The sequence below is a fragment of the Anguilla anguilla genome, chromosome 4, assembly GCF_013347855.1.
Source record: "Anguilla anguilla isolate fAngAng1 chromosome 4, fAngAng1.pri, whole genome shotgun sequence".
NCBI classification, from domain to species: domain Eukaryota; kingdom Metazoa; phylum Chordata; class Actinopteri; order Anguilliformes; family Anguillidae; genus Anguilla; species Anguilla anguilla.
Window position 1 is genome coordinate 267003 of NC_049204.1, and position 18040 is coordinate 285042.

Genomic DNA, 18040 nt, shown 5'->3' on the forward strand with positions numbered 1-18040 from the left:
AAAGAAATGCAGCCTGTATACTATTGTGTGTGATGTGTGTGTGTGTGTATATATATATATATATATATATATATATATATATATATATATATATGAGAGAGAGGGAGATGGAGATGTGTCGCGAGGATCACAAATAATAAAAAAGTATATCGTTAGTTTTCATAATTCAAAGATCATAAACATTCCGCAGGAGGGCGCTGTCTCCCTACTGTAACTTTGCACTGTCTGATCTGAGATCCCAAACACACAGTTCCTAGCTATAGGGATCTGCGTCTAGCCGGCGAGAGAAGCAGTTTTCTGGCGGACATGTGAGGGTGTGTCCACGAGAACGAGACTGACAGCTGCTGAGCTATGACCACTCCCACACACGCTCTCTCTCCCCCCTCTCTCTCTCTCCCTCTCTCCAGCAAAACGGTCTTCATTCCAATACACAAACGGAGCGGAGCTGTAGCTGCCCCCAGACTCACCGCGAATTCGCTCAGGGAATTACAGCATTCAAACTTAAGGCGATTTTAATTCCAGGAGTAACACGCGCACATGCATTTGTCTCCATTATGGTGTTTGTACGACAAGAGAAGGAGAGCATTGCAAATCCCTGAACAGTCTTTGGATTTCCTTGTCTTCCTTCGTGAAACTGCCACTGTTTTCAGCGGGAAGGAAAACAAATCTGTGAATTTTGGGCGAGTGGGTTCTGTGAAGGGGGCAACCTTCCCGAGTCGGTGAGTCGCCAAATGCAAAGTGTACGCGGTTTCAGACATTCGGGCGACCCGGGGTTCGTGTTCCAGGCGGCGGGACTGTGAAGGCGGAGAAGGCTGTCGGGAGTTATCCCTTTTTTCCCCGTTTCGCAGTGGGAACCCTGGGTTTTGGGGTTTGAAGTGGTGGACTGGATCCGAGCCTACTAGGAAGGACGGCGGCATATTGAGGGTTTTCTTCACGCAGTACCTGGGACTTATTTTCATGTCCGCGCTTCCTGGTTTATGACGATGGATTATTTTCTGTTTTTCTGTGGCTTTTTGCTGCCCGTGGTAGCAGCTGTCGAAGGTAAGCCTTACTTTCCCCCTGTTTCATACTGTCGGCGGTCTTAATGTTGTAATAAATCTTGAGCCATTACTATATTAATGCCAGGTTTCGTTCCAACCACAAATGCATGATATGGATCAACTCACTACTGAGGACGAGCAGTCGAGCTGATCACGTTTAAAACACAGTAGTGCTCCAACATGATGTGCCTCAGTCTATGTCCATTCCCTCTGATTTTGGTAGTTATTTTGTAGAATCACCCCTTGACGCCTACGGCGTCTTTGCGCACGAATTAGGACTACCTGGCTGGGCTAAGATGCAATACACATTCGTATTCATTCTACATCAATGCAGTTTATCTTTTCTTTTGTTGCCGCAAAGGAAATTAGCGCAACACGATCTCGCAACGGGGAGTCTCGGTTTTTCGAACGGTCGCTTCTTGCTGGTGTTTAAAAAAATAAAAAAAATAAATAGAAAGCACTGACGAGCGCGCGCTTCACTCTTTCAAGTGAAATATCTGCCTTATCGGAACTGCCCGTATCCCTGACAAGTCTGCGGGAAGACTTTCTAGCTTTAAAGTCTACGCTGTTGGAAGTTCTGTTGTACAGAGACTTGCTGTAATTTAAACTTACTTTTGCTTAATCATGAAAGTGGACATATTTTCAACAAGTATCTTTTCACATGCTTTATTGGTCTTTAATGTGTTATCTTGTCCGCAGAACTTTACAGGAGGTCTGTATATCCTCAGTGTGTAAAGATCCATGTTAAGTAGCCTACTCTTCATCTGGGTTAAAATGTTGAGAAGACCATGATATATTTTATCGATCAATCAGACCACATGTAGTATTTATCCGTTTAACTGAATGTAAAATCTGCAGTGTGGTTGTCGAGTTTTTTTGTCGAATCCAGGGCCGCGGTACCCGAGCTAGTCCGTTAGGCATGGAAATACAGCAGAACCATGTTTCTCTAGTTCTTTTTTCTCCCCCACAGTTTCACTCCAGAAAAAGTTGGCCTGCATATATCAACACTTTTATTTTTAACTTTTATATCTATACATTTCAAGACCTTTATCTTAATGTATCATTACACAGATCATAAAAAGTAACGCTTAGGTTTCTTATTAACTGTCCACATTGGCGATTTGATATTGAAATAACCGTGTAAATCCGCGAATTACAAATAAGTAATATCACATTTTAAACCCCCCACTTCGTAAGCATTGTATTCGATCAACTTTAATGTGTCAGCGCGTGTTTGATATAGCCCCGTTCACTAGTGTTTCGCAGCGCTGCTAACCGCCCTTGTAACCTACTTACGTGGGAGCAAAAGTGGGCTATAGCGCCGGGCCGGTCAAATGTGCGGAACAGTGTTTAGAAATACATGTGTACATCAACATAATATGTATTTAGATTCAGCAACAAGCGAAGTCTCCATTCTGACCCACCGTGTTAGTTTAATACTCTTAAAGTTGTTTTGCAGTATGCGTACCTATTCGGGTGTCTTTAACTCCGAGATGGAACACATTATATGAGAAAATTTGACAATGTGTCCCATCTGACGGTGTTAAATTAACTGTGACGTGGTACATTTTACACTTGTTGAGTACATTTTTATTCTTTGGTGGGCTCACATAAACTCACGTTGTATTGAAGTTAAGTAACATTTTACCGTTCAATATGGAATGTCAGCATAATTGCGCATTTATTTCCTAAAACGCGTATTAAATGTACGCTGATGCGCTTTATCTGACAGTGTGGTAGGCCCAGAGTAACATATTATAAATAGTACAGGAATATAAAGGAAAATGCAGTTTAAATAGTAGAATATAACACGCAACTTTGGGATTTTGATGTTACCATTACATATGTGTACTGTCGGCCCACACGACGCAATCTATTTATATAATATCCGAAAATTAGATCATTTAAAAAGTAATATTTAAGGAATGTGTACATCAAACAGAACCCACTATATTGCGTATACATCCCTTAAGGACTTGTAGTAGACACGGAAAGGAAGCAATAGTCTGCTTCCCGTGCGCTGTATATACGAGGCGATACATAATTCTGGATAGGGAGCCGAAGTTGATATATTTTGTTAAAGCAATCTATTTCCACCTTAAGTGATATCATAAATTTCCCCGCTGACCTGGTTCAGGATTTAGCTAAGCTTTTAATATGGCAATGTGATTTATGACCTGCTCTGTGGAGTAGACGGAGGGACCCTGGTTTATGGTGATCTCTGGAGAGGAGAGCAGGCGGCACAAAAGCAAAACGTTCGCACATTGCACGCCCGTTTCTCTCTGCAGGAGACCGTGGCCACAGGAAAATTGTATTTTCGAGTAGTCGACAAGAACTCTGAGCTGCAGTTTGTGTAGCGGGCGAATTACGAGGTTCTCAATCTCCTACGTAGCCTGTTCCTTGGTGGCTGTGGCTGAACACTTGCGGTGTGACGAGGAATAATACCAGTTCGTAAAAACGTCTCAGTTTATCCTACATTGTGCTTTCGGGCTGTATCTGTTAGCGATGAGGCGCTGTGAAATATGCTGATTTAGCTTAGCGCAGTTTTCTTGATATGGAGTACTGTGAGCTGTGTGCGAGCACAATGGTGTAATTTGTTAATTTCGACCTTCTGAATAAGTGCAAATGGACTGTATCGTAAATGCATATTTATTTCCACTGCTTTAGGTGCTCCGTAGTGGGCGGTGTGAGAATTATCTGGCTCAAGTCTGACGGACTAACACACTGAACTCGTTTAAAAGCCTTTTTGGCACACATTTGCTGAATTGTATATAATTATCGCATATAGGCTGCAAACTGTGAAAATGCATTTGGATTGGATTTGACTGTTGTTAAATATGTGGGGACTACTGAAATATAGGCACTGCATGATATATGCGTGTTCCGCTTCGGCATGTGCGGCAGCGATAACTCATTCTGCGGAGGTAAATAAATAATTCCACCATTTCACAGCCTCATATCCAGCGGTTTGTAAACCATCCCACCCACGTGCTGGTATATTTCCATTTTACGCGACAGAGGAAAAAACTTTAACTGCAGAGCATGTATATGTATATTTCGGTCTCATTACACGTCCGTACATAACTACACCAACCAGGACGCACAGACACACGCGCGCACACACACACAGACACATACATACACACGGACGGTTAACTGCACAGTGTCTGCTTTGAGTTTATCTGTAGAGGTTGTGATTTGGCACAGCAGTTGTCTCTACGCTTGATTTCTCATTAAACATTTAACCCTACACACAGCTAAAGAACACCTGTGAGGCCTGCACACAGCTAAAGAACACCTGTGATCCCTACACACAGCGAAAGAACACCTGTGATCCCTACACACAGCTAAAGAACACCTGTGATCCCTACACACAGCGAAAGAACACCTGTGATCCCTACACACACCTAAAGAACACCCGTGAGCCCTACACACAGCTAAAGAACACCTGTGATCCCTACACACAGCTAAAGAACCCATGTGATCCTTACACACAGGTAAAGAACTCATGTGAGCCCTACACACAGGTAAAGAACCCCTGTGATCCCTACACACAGGTAAAGAACCCCTGTTAGCAGTGAGCTTGGTGTCTGTTTGCTTGTCAGTCTGTGGCTGCTCTTGTTTGTCCTGGAAGGAGTAAATTGTGCCGATGACTGTGACACTGATTGCAGGGCTGTGGTTAGATGAGCTGATCTCTTCACATTGTAAATTATATTTATGATGCCAGTGGAAGCAGATCCGTTAATGATACACGCATCACATCATCATTGATCAGCGCTTGCAGCGCGGCTGAGACCATGTGACCATGGTGACGCACGTCTAACTGCACTCACGTCTGCCGTCCCTCGCATCGCAGGGCGGGTGGGGAGGGGGTACTGATTCAGCTTCGGCCTCCATAGCTGCTCGTTGGTGCTGAAAGCTAAGTGCTGGTGTTTTCAGGTCCAGTGAAACACAAGTGTGTTATTTGACTGAATGTGCAGGAGGGAAGGGCTGCTTTGCAGGAAACTGCAGCTCATCAGTTTTGCAGATTAGAGCAGTCTACCCTTTCAGCACCACTAACAGGTCTCTCCCAGGCCAGGCCGGGTCTCAGACCCGCTGCTTTTATCCAAACTGCCTTTCTGCCGAGCCGCAATTCTCTGCTTCTCTCAACTCAAAACAACTTCTGCATTCGCGCTTATTTTAAGTGTAACACTCTTTGCTGTTGATAAAGTGCTCTGGAGCTTATGCAGCTCTCCGCTTGGTGTGAAGCCTCAGGAATGGCGTCCTGTCGCGTGGTGCTCACCCCTGTGTTTTGGACAGAGGCAGTGTTTCTGAGGCTCTGGCTGCCGTGCTGATGCGCCAACCAGCTCTCGGAATAAAGGCCCCCTTTCAGGGTACAGCACGGCGTGGTGAGGGGGTGCATGGCCTGTTCAGCACAACACCCCCACCCCCCGTTGAGCAGGATCCCCCCCGCCGCTCCCGCTCCCGCTCCCGCTCCAGACCCCCCAAACACCGTCTGCCACGGGACACTTTCTGCCCCTCATAAGGTTGGCAGCAAAAAGCAGTCCCGGTTTTCGGAGTGCGCGTCTCTGTAAGAGCAGTCCCGGTTTTCGGAGTGCGCGTCTCTGTAAGAGCAGTCCCGGTTTTCGGAGTGCGCGTCTCTGTAAGAGCAGTCCCGGTTTTCGGAGTGTGCGTGTCTGTAAGAGCAGTCCCGGTTTTCGGAGTGTGCGTGTCTGTAAGAGCAGTCCCGGTTTTCGGAGTGTGCGTGTCTGTAAGAGCAGTCCCGGTTTTCGGAGTGCGCGTGTCTGTAAGAACAGTCCCGGTTTTCGGAGTGTGGGTATCTGTGTTTCCTGACGCAGTTTGACGCGGTTTTAACGCGAATGTGATTTTCTCCCGTCCCACTGAGAGAGTAGCAGGAGCTGAGATTTGACTAAACGCGGGATTTCTGCTTTGGCTGAGAGCTGAATGGCTCCTCCGCAGGCCTCTTCCTGTGTGAGTGATAATGTGCAGTTTGCGGGGCTTTCAGGCCTGCTTTTAATCCCCTCCACAGCGCTCTGCTCGCCGGGCCCTTCATTATTATTATTATTGCTTAACCCATTGAAGAGCAGCGGGGCCATTTTGTTCTGGGCACTTGCAGTGAGTTAACTAAGGAAATCCCAGCCATTTTTAAACAGCCCAGAAAACAAGTTTACTAAGATCCTTACTTTAGAGACTTGTGATTGTTAAACTGAATGTAACAGAAATAAAAACTATTTTTAAATATCCATGTCTGAATCTGGGCACAGCCCTAACCCAAACCCCAAGCTCATTTCCCCACGGCCCTTTTGAAAGTGAGTGAAGCAGTTAAAGGTGCACTGAGTTGCATTCTTAATCAAGAGCAAAAGAAGCAGGTTCCCTATTACCTCTATTTATATTTAAATGTTAACTTAAACTACAATAGCACTGTCATTATAGCGCTGTCATTGAGGATAAACAACAACCATTATTGGCTTGACAAAGGAAATTATTGTCATTGAGGTAAAATTAACAACAAAACGGCGATCTGGGGATAAAATGCGAAGAGGCGCTGCGAAGATCGTAAAGGAAACCTACAATGGCCCCTGGCCCGGTCTATTTTCATGCAGATGATGTCTTGCGGGGGCGTAGAGACCAATTCAGCCCGGCTGAGAGCCCGGTGGAGCGGGGAGCGCGGGCCTGACGCTTGCCTCCGGAGTGTGGGAGCGAGCCTAAGAAAACTGCAACAGCCGCTGTGACTTTAAATTACTGTTACTGTGTAAAATAAACATAATAATAATAAAAAAATAGAAATTCGCATAGGCTTTAAAAATATGAGCCACAACAGATGAAACTGATGAAATAATACTACTTCTGCCATTACTGTAATAATAATAATAATAATAATAATAATAATAATCGTCATAATAATAATCGTCATCATAATAATCGTCATCATAATGGTAATTGTTTTTTCTAAATGTGTATTTTATTTTATATTTGGCGGAAATATTTATGCGTTTAAAATATTTTATCTTGATTGCAAAATATTTAAAATAATAATTTTCTTTCCCACCTTTTGCCACCTATATTTGAAATTGTGATCTAGCTTAGACGTTGAGAGAGACAAGAACAATAGCATTCAAAGAATAATTTCCTTAAACAACAAATAATACGTTTTTCTGCATACTCTAAGGTATTTAAACAAAATTAGACGTGTTCGTCGTGTACCCCTGGTATAGGAAACGCTTTCTGTGAATTGTTTGAATTAGCGAGAGTGTTAATTCTTTTCTTTTAACTGTCTGTTACAGGCAGAATGTCGCGATCGATGCGGCCTGATCGATCGAGGAAAGCTGAGCGCTTTAGAGGCATTTAAGTGTGGAATCAATATAGAGATGCGATCCAGAGACGTGAACGACGCGGCTGTGGCTCGGGTGTATTACGTTAGACGTCTTGTCGCAGATTGTTTGTGCGAGACGCAGTGGACACGCATTGAGTGTTCAGCCCTGCGTTTATAATAAGAATGGCGATTGATGCGCGTTGAACTTGATCTTCCTTTCAAACGTCGACTTTCTGAGGATGAGAGAGCCTTCATTCTATCATTCACCAAATTTCATACTGAAGTCACTGCATTTCATACTAAAGTTTGAGTTTTGAATTTCAGAAATCGTGTTTTTTCTCCCCTGTATTCTTATACATTATCACGACACGACGGTCTCTTAAATTAGGCTACCACACATGTACAAGGCCCAAATATGTATGTGGAAATTTTAATTAATATTAATTCCTCAATGTTAAGAGAATAACTGTTGGGTTTGAGTGATCTCCGAAGTACAGACACAAGGATGTATTTTTTTTCTGTGTACCTGTCCGTCACTAGCGTGAAGCAACACATATCTAGAAGTCTCGAGGAATGACCAGCAACATAAAAGAACCATACATAGGTCAATAAATCAGCAGCCTTTTGTAATTATTATTGTATTTCATATTTTCCCATGAAAAACTTGACAATAAAACCGGGTTTCAGCTGTTTAAAAATAACTCCGAACCTCAAATTATCAATAATGAATATGGACAGTATTTCTTATGAGAGAGTTCAGAATATCACTGAAATTTAGTGAATGAAATGTAATTAATCAATTCGCCATAATTTATCATAATGTTAATTTTATTTTGCAGGTAAGTAGCCTACTTTATTCTTGTATTTTAGCATATTGATTTGTTGGCTACACATCAATAAGTTAGACTGTTCCGGAATACATTTGTAATTCATTGATACTTTATTCTAACGTTTTGTTATCATAGCCAAACATATTCTTATTATCAGAATGCAGTCCGTGGTTAATAGTGTAAAAATTCTGATGAATGCAGATCATTGCATATTTTATTTATTAACATGTTTGAATCGCGCGCAGTATTTTTGTGGTTGAAACTGTAGGCCTACAGATCACTAACGACGGGAGATTTGAACACTTTCTACGGTCACTGTTTGAGTACTCTCGCATAGCCAGACCTATCTCCACACTTCACTGTTTGAGAATTAATCGGTGGTATATGATAGTCTTCACAACACGCTCAACGGAATTACACAAACTGTTTTTACTTTGTTACATTAAAAATTGAAGTTATAATTTGGTACCTTAGAAATTACACTGTTTAAAAATCTTAAACATCAAGCCGTTGCTCATATTAAAATTAGGGTACTTGTTTTTACAAGAACAGTGCCGCAGCGAGTGGGGTAATTCCACAGATAGTCCACGGACACTTCACTTCCACGTGTGGAATAACCTCTGAAAAAGAATACGTCTACGTATATTTTCACTTTTAAGTTTTGGTCACGAAATTGCTCACGAGCGACGAGGAGAGAAAACGTAGCGTGTGAACTGACACTGTTATTTAGCCTTTACAAACCATTTAATGTCCATTAAATTTTAAAGAAAATACACGAACAAATGAAGACATCAATGTTTCTTCCCTCAGATAAAAAAAACACACACACACACGGGTAAATTTTGTTTTTGTTTGTCCTCCTTTGTCCATTATATACATAAAACAGATAAAATGGTAACTGATCATTTCCTCTGGGTAGGCTTCTGTAAACGCAGCCTGCCCGGAACTGGAAACGTAGAGAACTCGGCGCTTTAACTGGGATTCAAGGGTTTGAGCTGTATTTAAGATATGCTAATGGTGCACTATCCGTACTGAAGGTTGATATGGGACATTCTGAATATTTATGAGTTATATATGAGTAAATAATCAAAAGACTAATAATAATACAACTAATAATAGCAATAGTAATAATAATAGTGACAGTAGTAACAGTAGTAGTACATTGTAGCAGTAAAGGGTACACTAGTAGCAGCAATAGTTAAGGTTAACATTTTAAATAAAATATTATTATTAAAAATCTAGAGCTTATACTATTATTCCTGATACTAGTATAACTTTTACTACTACTGCTGTTACTACTACCTCTATTATTATTATTGGTTGTAATAGTAGTCATAGTGGTTGTACTTCGATGAAGTGGGTCAGACAGCAGTGAGATTGAGCTGGGTCAGACAGCAGTGAGATTGAGCTGGGTCAGATTGAGCTGGGTCAGACAGCAGTGAGATTGAGCTGGGTCATACAGCAGTGAGATTGAGCTGGGTCAGATTGAGCTGGGTCAGACAGCAGTGAGATTGAGCTGGGTCAGATTGAGCTGGGTCAGACAGCAGTGAGATTGAGCTGGGTCAGACAGCAGTGAGATTGAGCTGGGTCATACAGCAGTGAGATTGAGCTGGGTCAGATTGAGCTGGGTCAGACAGCAGTGAGATTGAGCTGGGTCAGATTGAGCTGGGTCAGACAGCAGTGAGATTGAGCTGGGTCAGACAGCAGTGAGATTGAGCTGGGTCAGATTGAGCTGGGTCAGACAGCAGTGAGATTGAGCTGGGTCAGACAGCAGTGAGATTGAGCTGGGTCAGATTGAGCTGGGTCAGACAGCAGTGAGATTGAGCTGTGTCAGATTGAGCTGGGTCAGACAGCAGTGAGATTGAGCTGGGTCATACAGCAGTGAGATTGAGCTGGGTCAGATTGAGCTGGGTCAGACAGCAGTGAGATTGAGCTGGGTCAGACAGCAGTGAGATTGAGCTGGGTCAGATTGAGCTGGGTCATACAGCAGTGAGATTGAGCTGGGTCAGACAGCAGTGTGATTGAGCTGGGTCAGACAGCAGTGAGATTGAGCTGGGTCAGACAGCAGTGAGATTGAGCTGGGTCATACAGCAGTGAGATTGAGCTGGGTCAGATTGAGCTGGGTCAGACAGCAGTGAGATTGAGCTGGGTCATACAGCAGTGAGATTGAGCTGGGTCAGACAGCAGTGAGATTGAGCTGGGTCAGATTGAGCTGGGTCAGACAGCAGTGAGATTGAGCTGGGTCAGACAGCAGTGAGATTGAGCTGGGTCAGACAGCAGTGTTTCTCATATCCAGCTTATTCACAGCTGACATGCTGAATGCTGGCACAGGCAAGCCCACAGTGTAACCATGTGAACGGTCATGATGAATCCGTTTCAGTTGAGCTGAAGATCCGCTTCACATTTCATAGAACGGCAGTTTCAGAAGGACACTTGCCAAACAGAATATCTGTGTTTGTTCAGAGATACAACTGTGTGAGGTCTGCTCTTTTACTGAGTATCCCAACACAGCCCCCCCCCCCCCACCCTCAGTAGCAGGGCTTTGACACCCCCACTAAGAACCCAAACAAACAGCCTCCAGTGCGCCGGGTGAAAACCCAAACAAACTCACTCGATGGAGCTCTGTGATTTGCTTTCCAGCACCTCATCTGTCAGTCTGAAACTTTAGTTTCTTTCCCACTGAAAATGCAGCCAGGTTTACTGTGCTACAGTATCGCAGTGGGGGTGCAGGTTACATGCAAGCGTATTAAGACTGAATGTCTGACTGCACTAGGGGGAGACCGGTTTGGTAGAAAAAAAGGTGTGAAGAGATTTCGGAATACTGATCGCACATTTAACAAAGGAATAGAGAGTGCATGGGAAAAATATTTAGAGATTCTGTGTGTTTATAGTCCCTTTAGAACTTATGACCCAAAATGTCTGCCTGTGTCATGAAAGCTGTCTCACACACACACACACACAGCGGGAGAGACACACGGGAGAGACACACGGGAGAGAGGGCTAACGCGGTTTGCAGGAGTGCCAGGCCCGTTACAGCAGGATGGGGGGGCGGTGCGGACTTCCTGACCCCCGTTCCACGGCCGTTTCATCCGTTTCGGGGTTTTTTTACAAGCTGCGGGCACTCACAACAGATTTTGCTGCTGATGCAGAAAGAATCTTTGATATTGTGTTTATGAAGTCTGTCAGAGGAGATGTGCTCCAAATAAACGGTCTGGAGGATTAAAACAGTCACCTGCTTCCCGCAGAATCTCTTTAAAGATAGAGTCTGATCTGGAACAGGCCGCGTTGGGCGGGGCTGGGTGTGGCTGGGCAGGGCGGGGCGGGGCTGGGCAGGGCGGGGCGTGGCTGGGCTGGGTGGGGGGGGGGGGGCTGCCCTGCAGTAGGGCAGGTTCTGGGGTCACTTTGGGCTGTAGAGGGTCTGCGCAGTCAGGCATTCAGGTCTGCGCAGTCAGGCACGCAGGTCTGCTTTGATTAGGGGCGCGTGTGCAGACTTTATAACGGCCTGCATGAGTCTGTGCTTCTAATCTGGAGGAGGACACCTGCTCCTAATCTGCACATCAAACAGAGCGGGGGGGAGTCCACTGTGAAAACAGCGGGGTGGGGGGGGGGGGGGGGGATTCACCCTGCAATCCTCCTCCTTCAGCGTCCCTGCGTTCACTCACACTTTTACACGGCTTGGGGTTGGATCCTTCCCAGCATTCACTGGCTTCTTATGTGAAATGACCAAACTGAGGTGGTGGAGCTGAAGTTTCTCCAGGCCCGGCTCGACCGTCGGTAACCCTAACTGCACACACGGATGTCGGCGTCCGTCTCCTGTCGCCTGCAGCCAGTGCCTTTGAGGTGTGAAGTTTGCTTTGATCTCCATCTTGTACTGAGAATGTAAAGCAGGAAAAATGTTAAAAATCTAGCAGTGCCTTTCGGGGGGGGGGGGGGGGTCTAAGTGGCCCAAATGGGCATGTGTGAATGTGGGGGCGTCTGCACGGCCTATTCTCCACATGGAGAGGTGTGGACATGGTTGGGGGTATGTGATTTGAGTGTGTGCATTTCAGGGGGAGGGGGAGGGGGAGGGGGCAGGAGGTGATTTATTTTGTTATCAGAAGTAACAGAATGATGGTCACAGGGCATCAGGAACACAGGCTCTGACACAGGGCATCAGAAACACAGGCTGTGTGTGTGTGTGTGTGTGTGTGCGCCTGCATGCATGTATGTGAGATCGGGAGAGTAGAAGAGAGAGAGGCGGTGTGCAACAGAGCTGGGATTCTGAACTGTGTCATATCATATGTGCATTATGATTATACTGCTCTCCCTTTGGAGAAGGGTGTGTGCATTATTATTATACTGCTCTCTCTTTGGAGAAGGATATGTACATTATTATTATACTGCTCTCTCTTTGGAGAAGGGTAAACAGAAGGTTTCACAGGAACAGCTGTTCGTCAGCACACAAGGAAAGACATCCGTCAGCCTCCTGCGTCTGTGTTTGAGCTGCAGGGCGAGTGGCGGGGTGGTGGGGGTGAAGGGGCTGATTGTGAAGTAAACACTTTTATGTTTTTTCCACATTTATACTGTCCCATCAATTTTACTATCATATCATGGCAGGAACTGTAGAGTAATAAATCTAGTGGAATAAACTACGCATCAGACGGGGGGGGGGCAGTGCCTGTGTACAGTACTGCCAGGTCTCTCTGTGGCAGTGTGTTGGGTTATTAGTGTCAGGTCCTTCTGCGGCAGTGTGTTGGGTTATTACTGTCAGGTCTCTCTGTGGCAGTGTGTTGGGTTATTAGTGCCAGGTCTCTATGTGGCAGTGCATTGGGTTATTACCACCAGGTCTCTCAGTGGCAGTGTATTGGGTTATTAGTGGCAGGTTTCTCTGTGGCAGTGTGTTGGGTTATTAGTGCCAGGTCTCTCTGTGGCAGTGTGTTGGGTTATTACCACCAGGTCTCTCTGTGGCACTGTGTTGGGTTATTAGTGGCAGGTTTCTCTGTGGCAGTGTGTTGGGTTATTAGTGGCAGGTTTCTCTGTGGCAGTGCATTGGGTTATTACCACCAGGAATCTCTGTGGCAGTGTGTTGGGTTATTAGTGGCAGGTTTCTCTGTGGCAGTGTGTTGGGTTATTGCTGTCAGGTCTCTCTGTGGTAGTGTGTTGGGTTATTATTACCTTTTTTAGGGCTGTGTGCTTTCAGAGCAGTTACCTCAAATTCCCAACTTTGACGTGACCCCATCTTAAAAAGGGAAAAAACTCCTCCTTCTGCTGTGTTGGGCAAGATTTATAAATGAAGGATTCTCTACTGCAGAGTCGGAGTCTGAATGAGAGAGTCGGTCGAAGGAAGAGAAACACCCAAAGAGGGTTTAACACATTTTTCTGTGTAGGAGGCTGATATTTATACTGTCAGAAATGGGGAAAGTAGAGTGTTGTTATCCAGAGACCCCCGCCCTTGGGAACTGTGGCTAAAGCGGGAGTCATGATTACAGATTCAATTTATCCCTCTGCCAATCAATGCTGGGGAGGGCTGCAGACCCCAAAACAGGCTGGGTGGACAGGTCTCAGGGGAAGGGGGCTTTTGGTTAATTAAGCCACCAGACACCCCCCTGCCTTACTTATTCATGAGATTTTATTCAGTCTCTGTCACAAACTGCATTAGTGCTTCAGACTAATTAGTCTCAAGCACTTATGGCTCTTTAATATACGAGCCACACAGTGGCTTCCTGTCTGGATGGCTAATGCAGTTTGTCCTGTTCAAGCTCTGCCCTGGAAACCACAGACACATGGACCACAGAACCCCATATCAGTTCATCATATTCAATAACGGGGTGGATCATAAGCACTGTTCCATGCTCAGGGCAAAACTCAATCCTTGTTCATTACAAATCATTTAATTTCATTTTAATATAATCTCCTGTTTATAGACTCAGATGAGTTTATGCATAATAGCCTTGTCTATCCTCATTGGTCCTGTTAAAGTCTGATGTGTGCAGTGTGTAAATTTCACATGGAAACAGAAAAAGTGCAATAATATTATATCAACTCCTGAAACCAAGATTTGCAATACTCTGTAAACGCTGAATTGGAACATGAGTTTGGAATGAGATGAAATGGATAACGCTATGCTAACATCAGCTGTTTGAAATCATGCCTTAGTGTGAATAATCCAGGGGACACAGAGCATCGTTTGGAATCAGGGAAGAAATACTACATACCCCAGAAACTACATACCCCAGAAACTACATACCCCAGAATCGTGTCCTTACTGCAGACCTGGTGCTTCTCACAAACACACACACGGAGGGGTTGAATCTGCCCTGAGTGCTGGGCGGTGTGATGAGAGTAATTATTCTACTCACTACAGACTGGACCTGCTTTCATATGTGTATGTGTGTGTGCGTGTGTGTTTGTGTGTGTGTATGTATGTGAGTGTGCATGTGCGCGTGTATGTGTGTTTGTGTGTGTGCATGTGTGCGTGTGTGTGTTTGTGTGTGTGTGTGTGTGTGTGTGTGCATGTGCATGCGTGTGTGTGTGTGTGTGTGTGTGTGTGTGTGTGTATGTGTGAATGCGTGCTTGCGTGTGCGTGTGTGTTTGTGTCTGCATGTGTGGGGGCGTTTTTCTTAGAGCTTGTGTATCTGTGCAGTGCTATGGTGATTCAGGTGTAACTGTTCATTATCGCTAAACCTGTTAAGTCCCTCTTACGCCACCATCACTCAGGTGTGTAGTTATGAGAAACACGCACCTGCACACACACTCTTCACCTGCACACACACATCACCTGCACACACACATCACCTGCACACGCACATCACCCGAACACACACATGTGCGTGAGATTTACTCCTCTCTGTCTCTCGTTCCCGTCCCCATCCCCTGCCCCCTGCCCCCCCCCCCCCAACCCCCCTGTCCCCTTGCGACCTTGCCCCTCCCCTTCCACCCCAGCCATATGGGGCCATCCTGTCTCAGATGTCAATCAATCTACCCGTAAATTGCGCTGAGACACATTTCCATCACCTCCTGCCCCAGAGATACCCCCATCTGCTCATGCTGTAGCCAATCACTGAGCTGGGACACAGCACAGGAAGCACCTCTGCTCATGCTGTAGCCAATCACTGAGCTGGGACACGGCACAGGAAGTAGGAGCTGCAGTATTAAGAATGGCTCAGTAGCCATGGTGCGGGTATGGCCTGGTGCAGGTATGGCCTGGTACAGGTATGGCCTGGTGCAGGTAGGGCCTGGTGCAGGTATGGGCTAGGCTTGGTGCAGGTATGGTCTGGGCCTGGTGCAGGTATGGGCTGGGCCTGGTGCAGGTAGGGCCTGGTGCAGCTATGGGCTGGGCCTAGTGCGGGTAGGGCCTGGTGCAGCTATGGGCTGGGCCTGGTGCGGGTATGGGCTGGGCCTGGTGCAGGTATGGTGTATGGCCTGGTGTGGGTAGGGCCTGGTGCAGGTATGGCGTATGGCCTGGTGCGGGTAGGGCCTGGTGCAGGTATGGCGTATGGCCTGGTGTGGGTATGGGCTGGGCCTGGTGCAGGTATGGCATATGGCCTGGTGCAGGTAGGGCCTGGGGCAGGTAGGGCCTAGTGCAGGTATGGTGTATGGCCTGGTGCAGGTAGGGCCTGGGGCAGGTAGGGCCTGGTGCAGGTATGGCGTATGGCCTGGTGTGCGGGTATGGGCTGGGCCTGGTGCAGGTATGGCCTGGTGCAGGTAGGGCCTGGTGCAGGTATGGGCTGGTGCAGGTAGGGCCTGGTGTGGGTATGGGCTGGGCCTGGTACAGGTATGGCGTATGGCCTGGAGCGGGTATGGCCTGGTGCGGGTATGGGCTGGGCCTGGGGCAGGTAGGGCCTGGTGCAGGTATGGCGTAGGGCCTGGTGCAGGTATGGCATATGGGCTGGGCCTGGTGCAGGTATGGCGTATGGCCTGGGGCAGGTAGGGCCTAGGACAGTGGCAGGGAAGGTTGTGGCTGTTGGGTTGTGATGCATTAGTGAGCAGGTGGCCTGTTTCTCCACACTGTGCTGCTGAGTGTATGTGCTGCAGCTGAACCCCATTTGCAGAGGTCTAACAAGTCGGGTTATTACTGCAGCCAAGTGTGAGATTAATTAACTGAGCGACGATTAGGGATGCAGCAGACGAGATTTGGCCCAACGGCACCTAGAGCTTCGCACACAAGAACAAACGGGAGTGATTTATGCACACGGCCGTTAGGAAGAAAACCCACCATAAATATTATAATGGTCCCCCTGTTTCTAAGTTAATGACAGAAAATAGCAAATAAACACATTTTTCTGCCAATAAAATAAAAGGAAAATAAATATATAAATGAGCAGAATTAACCCACAGCTGTTTGTCATCATAGGTCATTAGAGTGCTTCACGGTGAAAGACCTAATGTGCCAAATGCTGAATTAAGAGGCAGCCAATTTCAGGCTAAAGAAAATAGAGAAAGCAGGAGAAGGGAGGTAGCCACGTGAAGTGTGTGTGTGTGCGCGTATGCGTGTGTGAGTGTGTGTGTGCGTATACGTGTGTGAGTGTGTGTGTATACGTGTGTGAGTGTGTGTGCGTATGCGTGTGTGTGTGCGAATGCGCATGTGTACACAGGTTTGGTGTGTGTGAGTGTGTGTGTATACGTGTGTGAGTGTGTGTGTGCGTGTGTGAGTGTGTGTGCGCGTATGCGTGTGTGAGTGTGTGTGTATGCGTGTGTGCGTATGCGTGTGTGAGTGTGTGTGCGTATGCGTGTGTGTGTGCGTATGCGCATGTGTACACAGGTTTTGTGGTGTGTGCGCGCATGCGCATGTGTACACAGGTTTGGTGTGTGTGTGCACATGCGTATGCAGGTGAGGTGTGTGTGTGTGTGTGTGTGCACGCATGCGTACGATTGTGGGTGCGGTGTGCGTGTGTGTGCGCATGTGCATGCGTATGCAGGTGTGGTGTGTGTGTGTGGGTGCGGTGTGTGTGTGTGTGTGTGTGTCTGTTTGTGTATGCATACCTGTGTGTGACAAAACTCTAACTGCCACATTCCAGCTGGTTACTGCCTAAGCTGTCTGTTTTGAGTGCCTGACCTGAATGTTAATGAGCAGGCAGGTAAGCCTTAACGAGCTGTGCTGCGTAATGAGCTGGCGTGAGAACGCAGCAGCGAACCCTGAGCCCACGCTCACCTGCAGCACAATGCTCTGACTATTATGGGATTTGTTTTTGAGTAAACCACAACATGCCCGGAAAACGAACATCGTTCTGAATGATAATTGCTGTGCAAATTAGATCACTTGTCTTCCACAGCCATAAAGCGTCGGTTTGGCTAATTACTGAAAAGACCTGAGAGTGCTGTAAGAGTGACAGACAAAGTGGAATTTAAAAAATTGCTTTAGTTTCTCAGAATCTTTCCATGAAAAAATATCACAGGGAAACAAACCCATGTGTACCCTGCATTCTGTGGTGATTTAAGCACATTATATCTGAAGCTTGCCAATACACTGAAATAAACTCTGGATTACATCTGTCTAGTTCTATAATAGTCACCACTGTTCATGAACCATGACTCAAATCCAGTGAGTGAGTCTGTAGTACTTGGACAGTGACAAACTTTTTGTAGTTTTGGCTCCGTACTCCAGCACATTGGATTTAAAATAAAACAGAGAGAATGAGGTAAAAGTGCAGAGCGGCGGTTTTAATTTGAGGGTATTTAAATCCCTATTGGCTGACCTGGGTAGTCCCTTCAGGTGAGGTCATGCAGTGACTCTTCGTTCTACAGCCTGGCCGGCCTCGGGAGTGCATGGTTCTGTCCACACCTGCTCATATCTCCACATCACTCAATCAGGGCTTTGCTCGTTAGAAAGATCTGTGCACAGGTCTGCATGAAGGGATCCACCCTGCTGTCAAAGAGAG

The 18040-nt window shown here is 46.2% G+C and overlaps 1 protein-coding gene across 6 annotated transcripts in view; it reads left to right on the forward strand.

Annotated features, from left to right (window-relative positions):
* The first annotated feature begins 382 nt into the window (after positions 1-382).
* The window catches only part of LOC118226352 (ephrin type-B receptor 3-like), a 55591-nt gene continuing 37933 nt past the window's right edge, over positions 383-18040 (forward strand). For 2 of the 6 annotated variants that reach the window (XM_035415918.1, XM_035415915.1), the window contains exon 1: positions 387-1041. In XM_035415918.1, the coding sequence (XP_035271809.1) occupies positions 978-1041 (64 nt within the window). In that variant the 5' untranslated portion in view covers positions 387-977. Of the gene's footprint in view, positions 1042-18040 lie in introns of all 6 variants that reach the window. The other 4 variants (XM_035415917.1, XM_035415914.1, XM_035415916.1 and 1 more) reach the window with 4 other exon arrangements.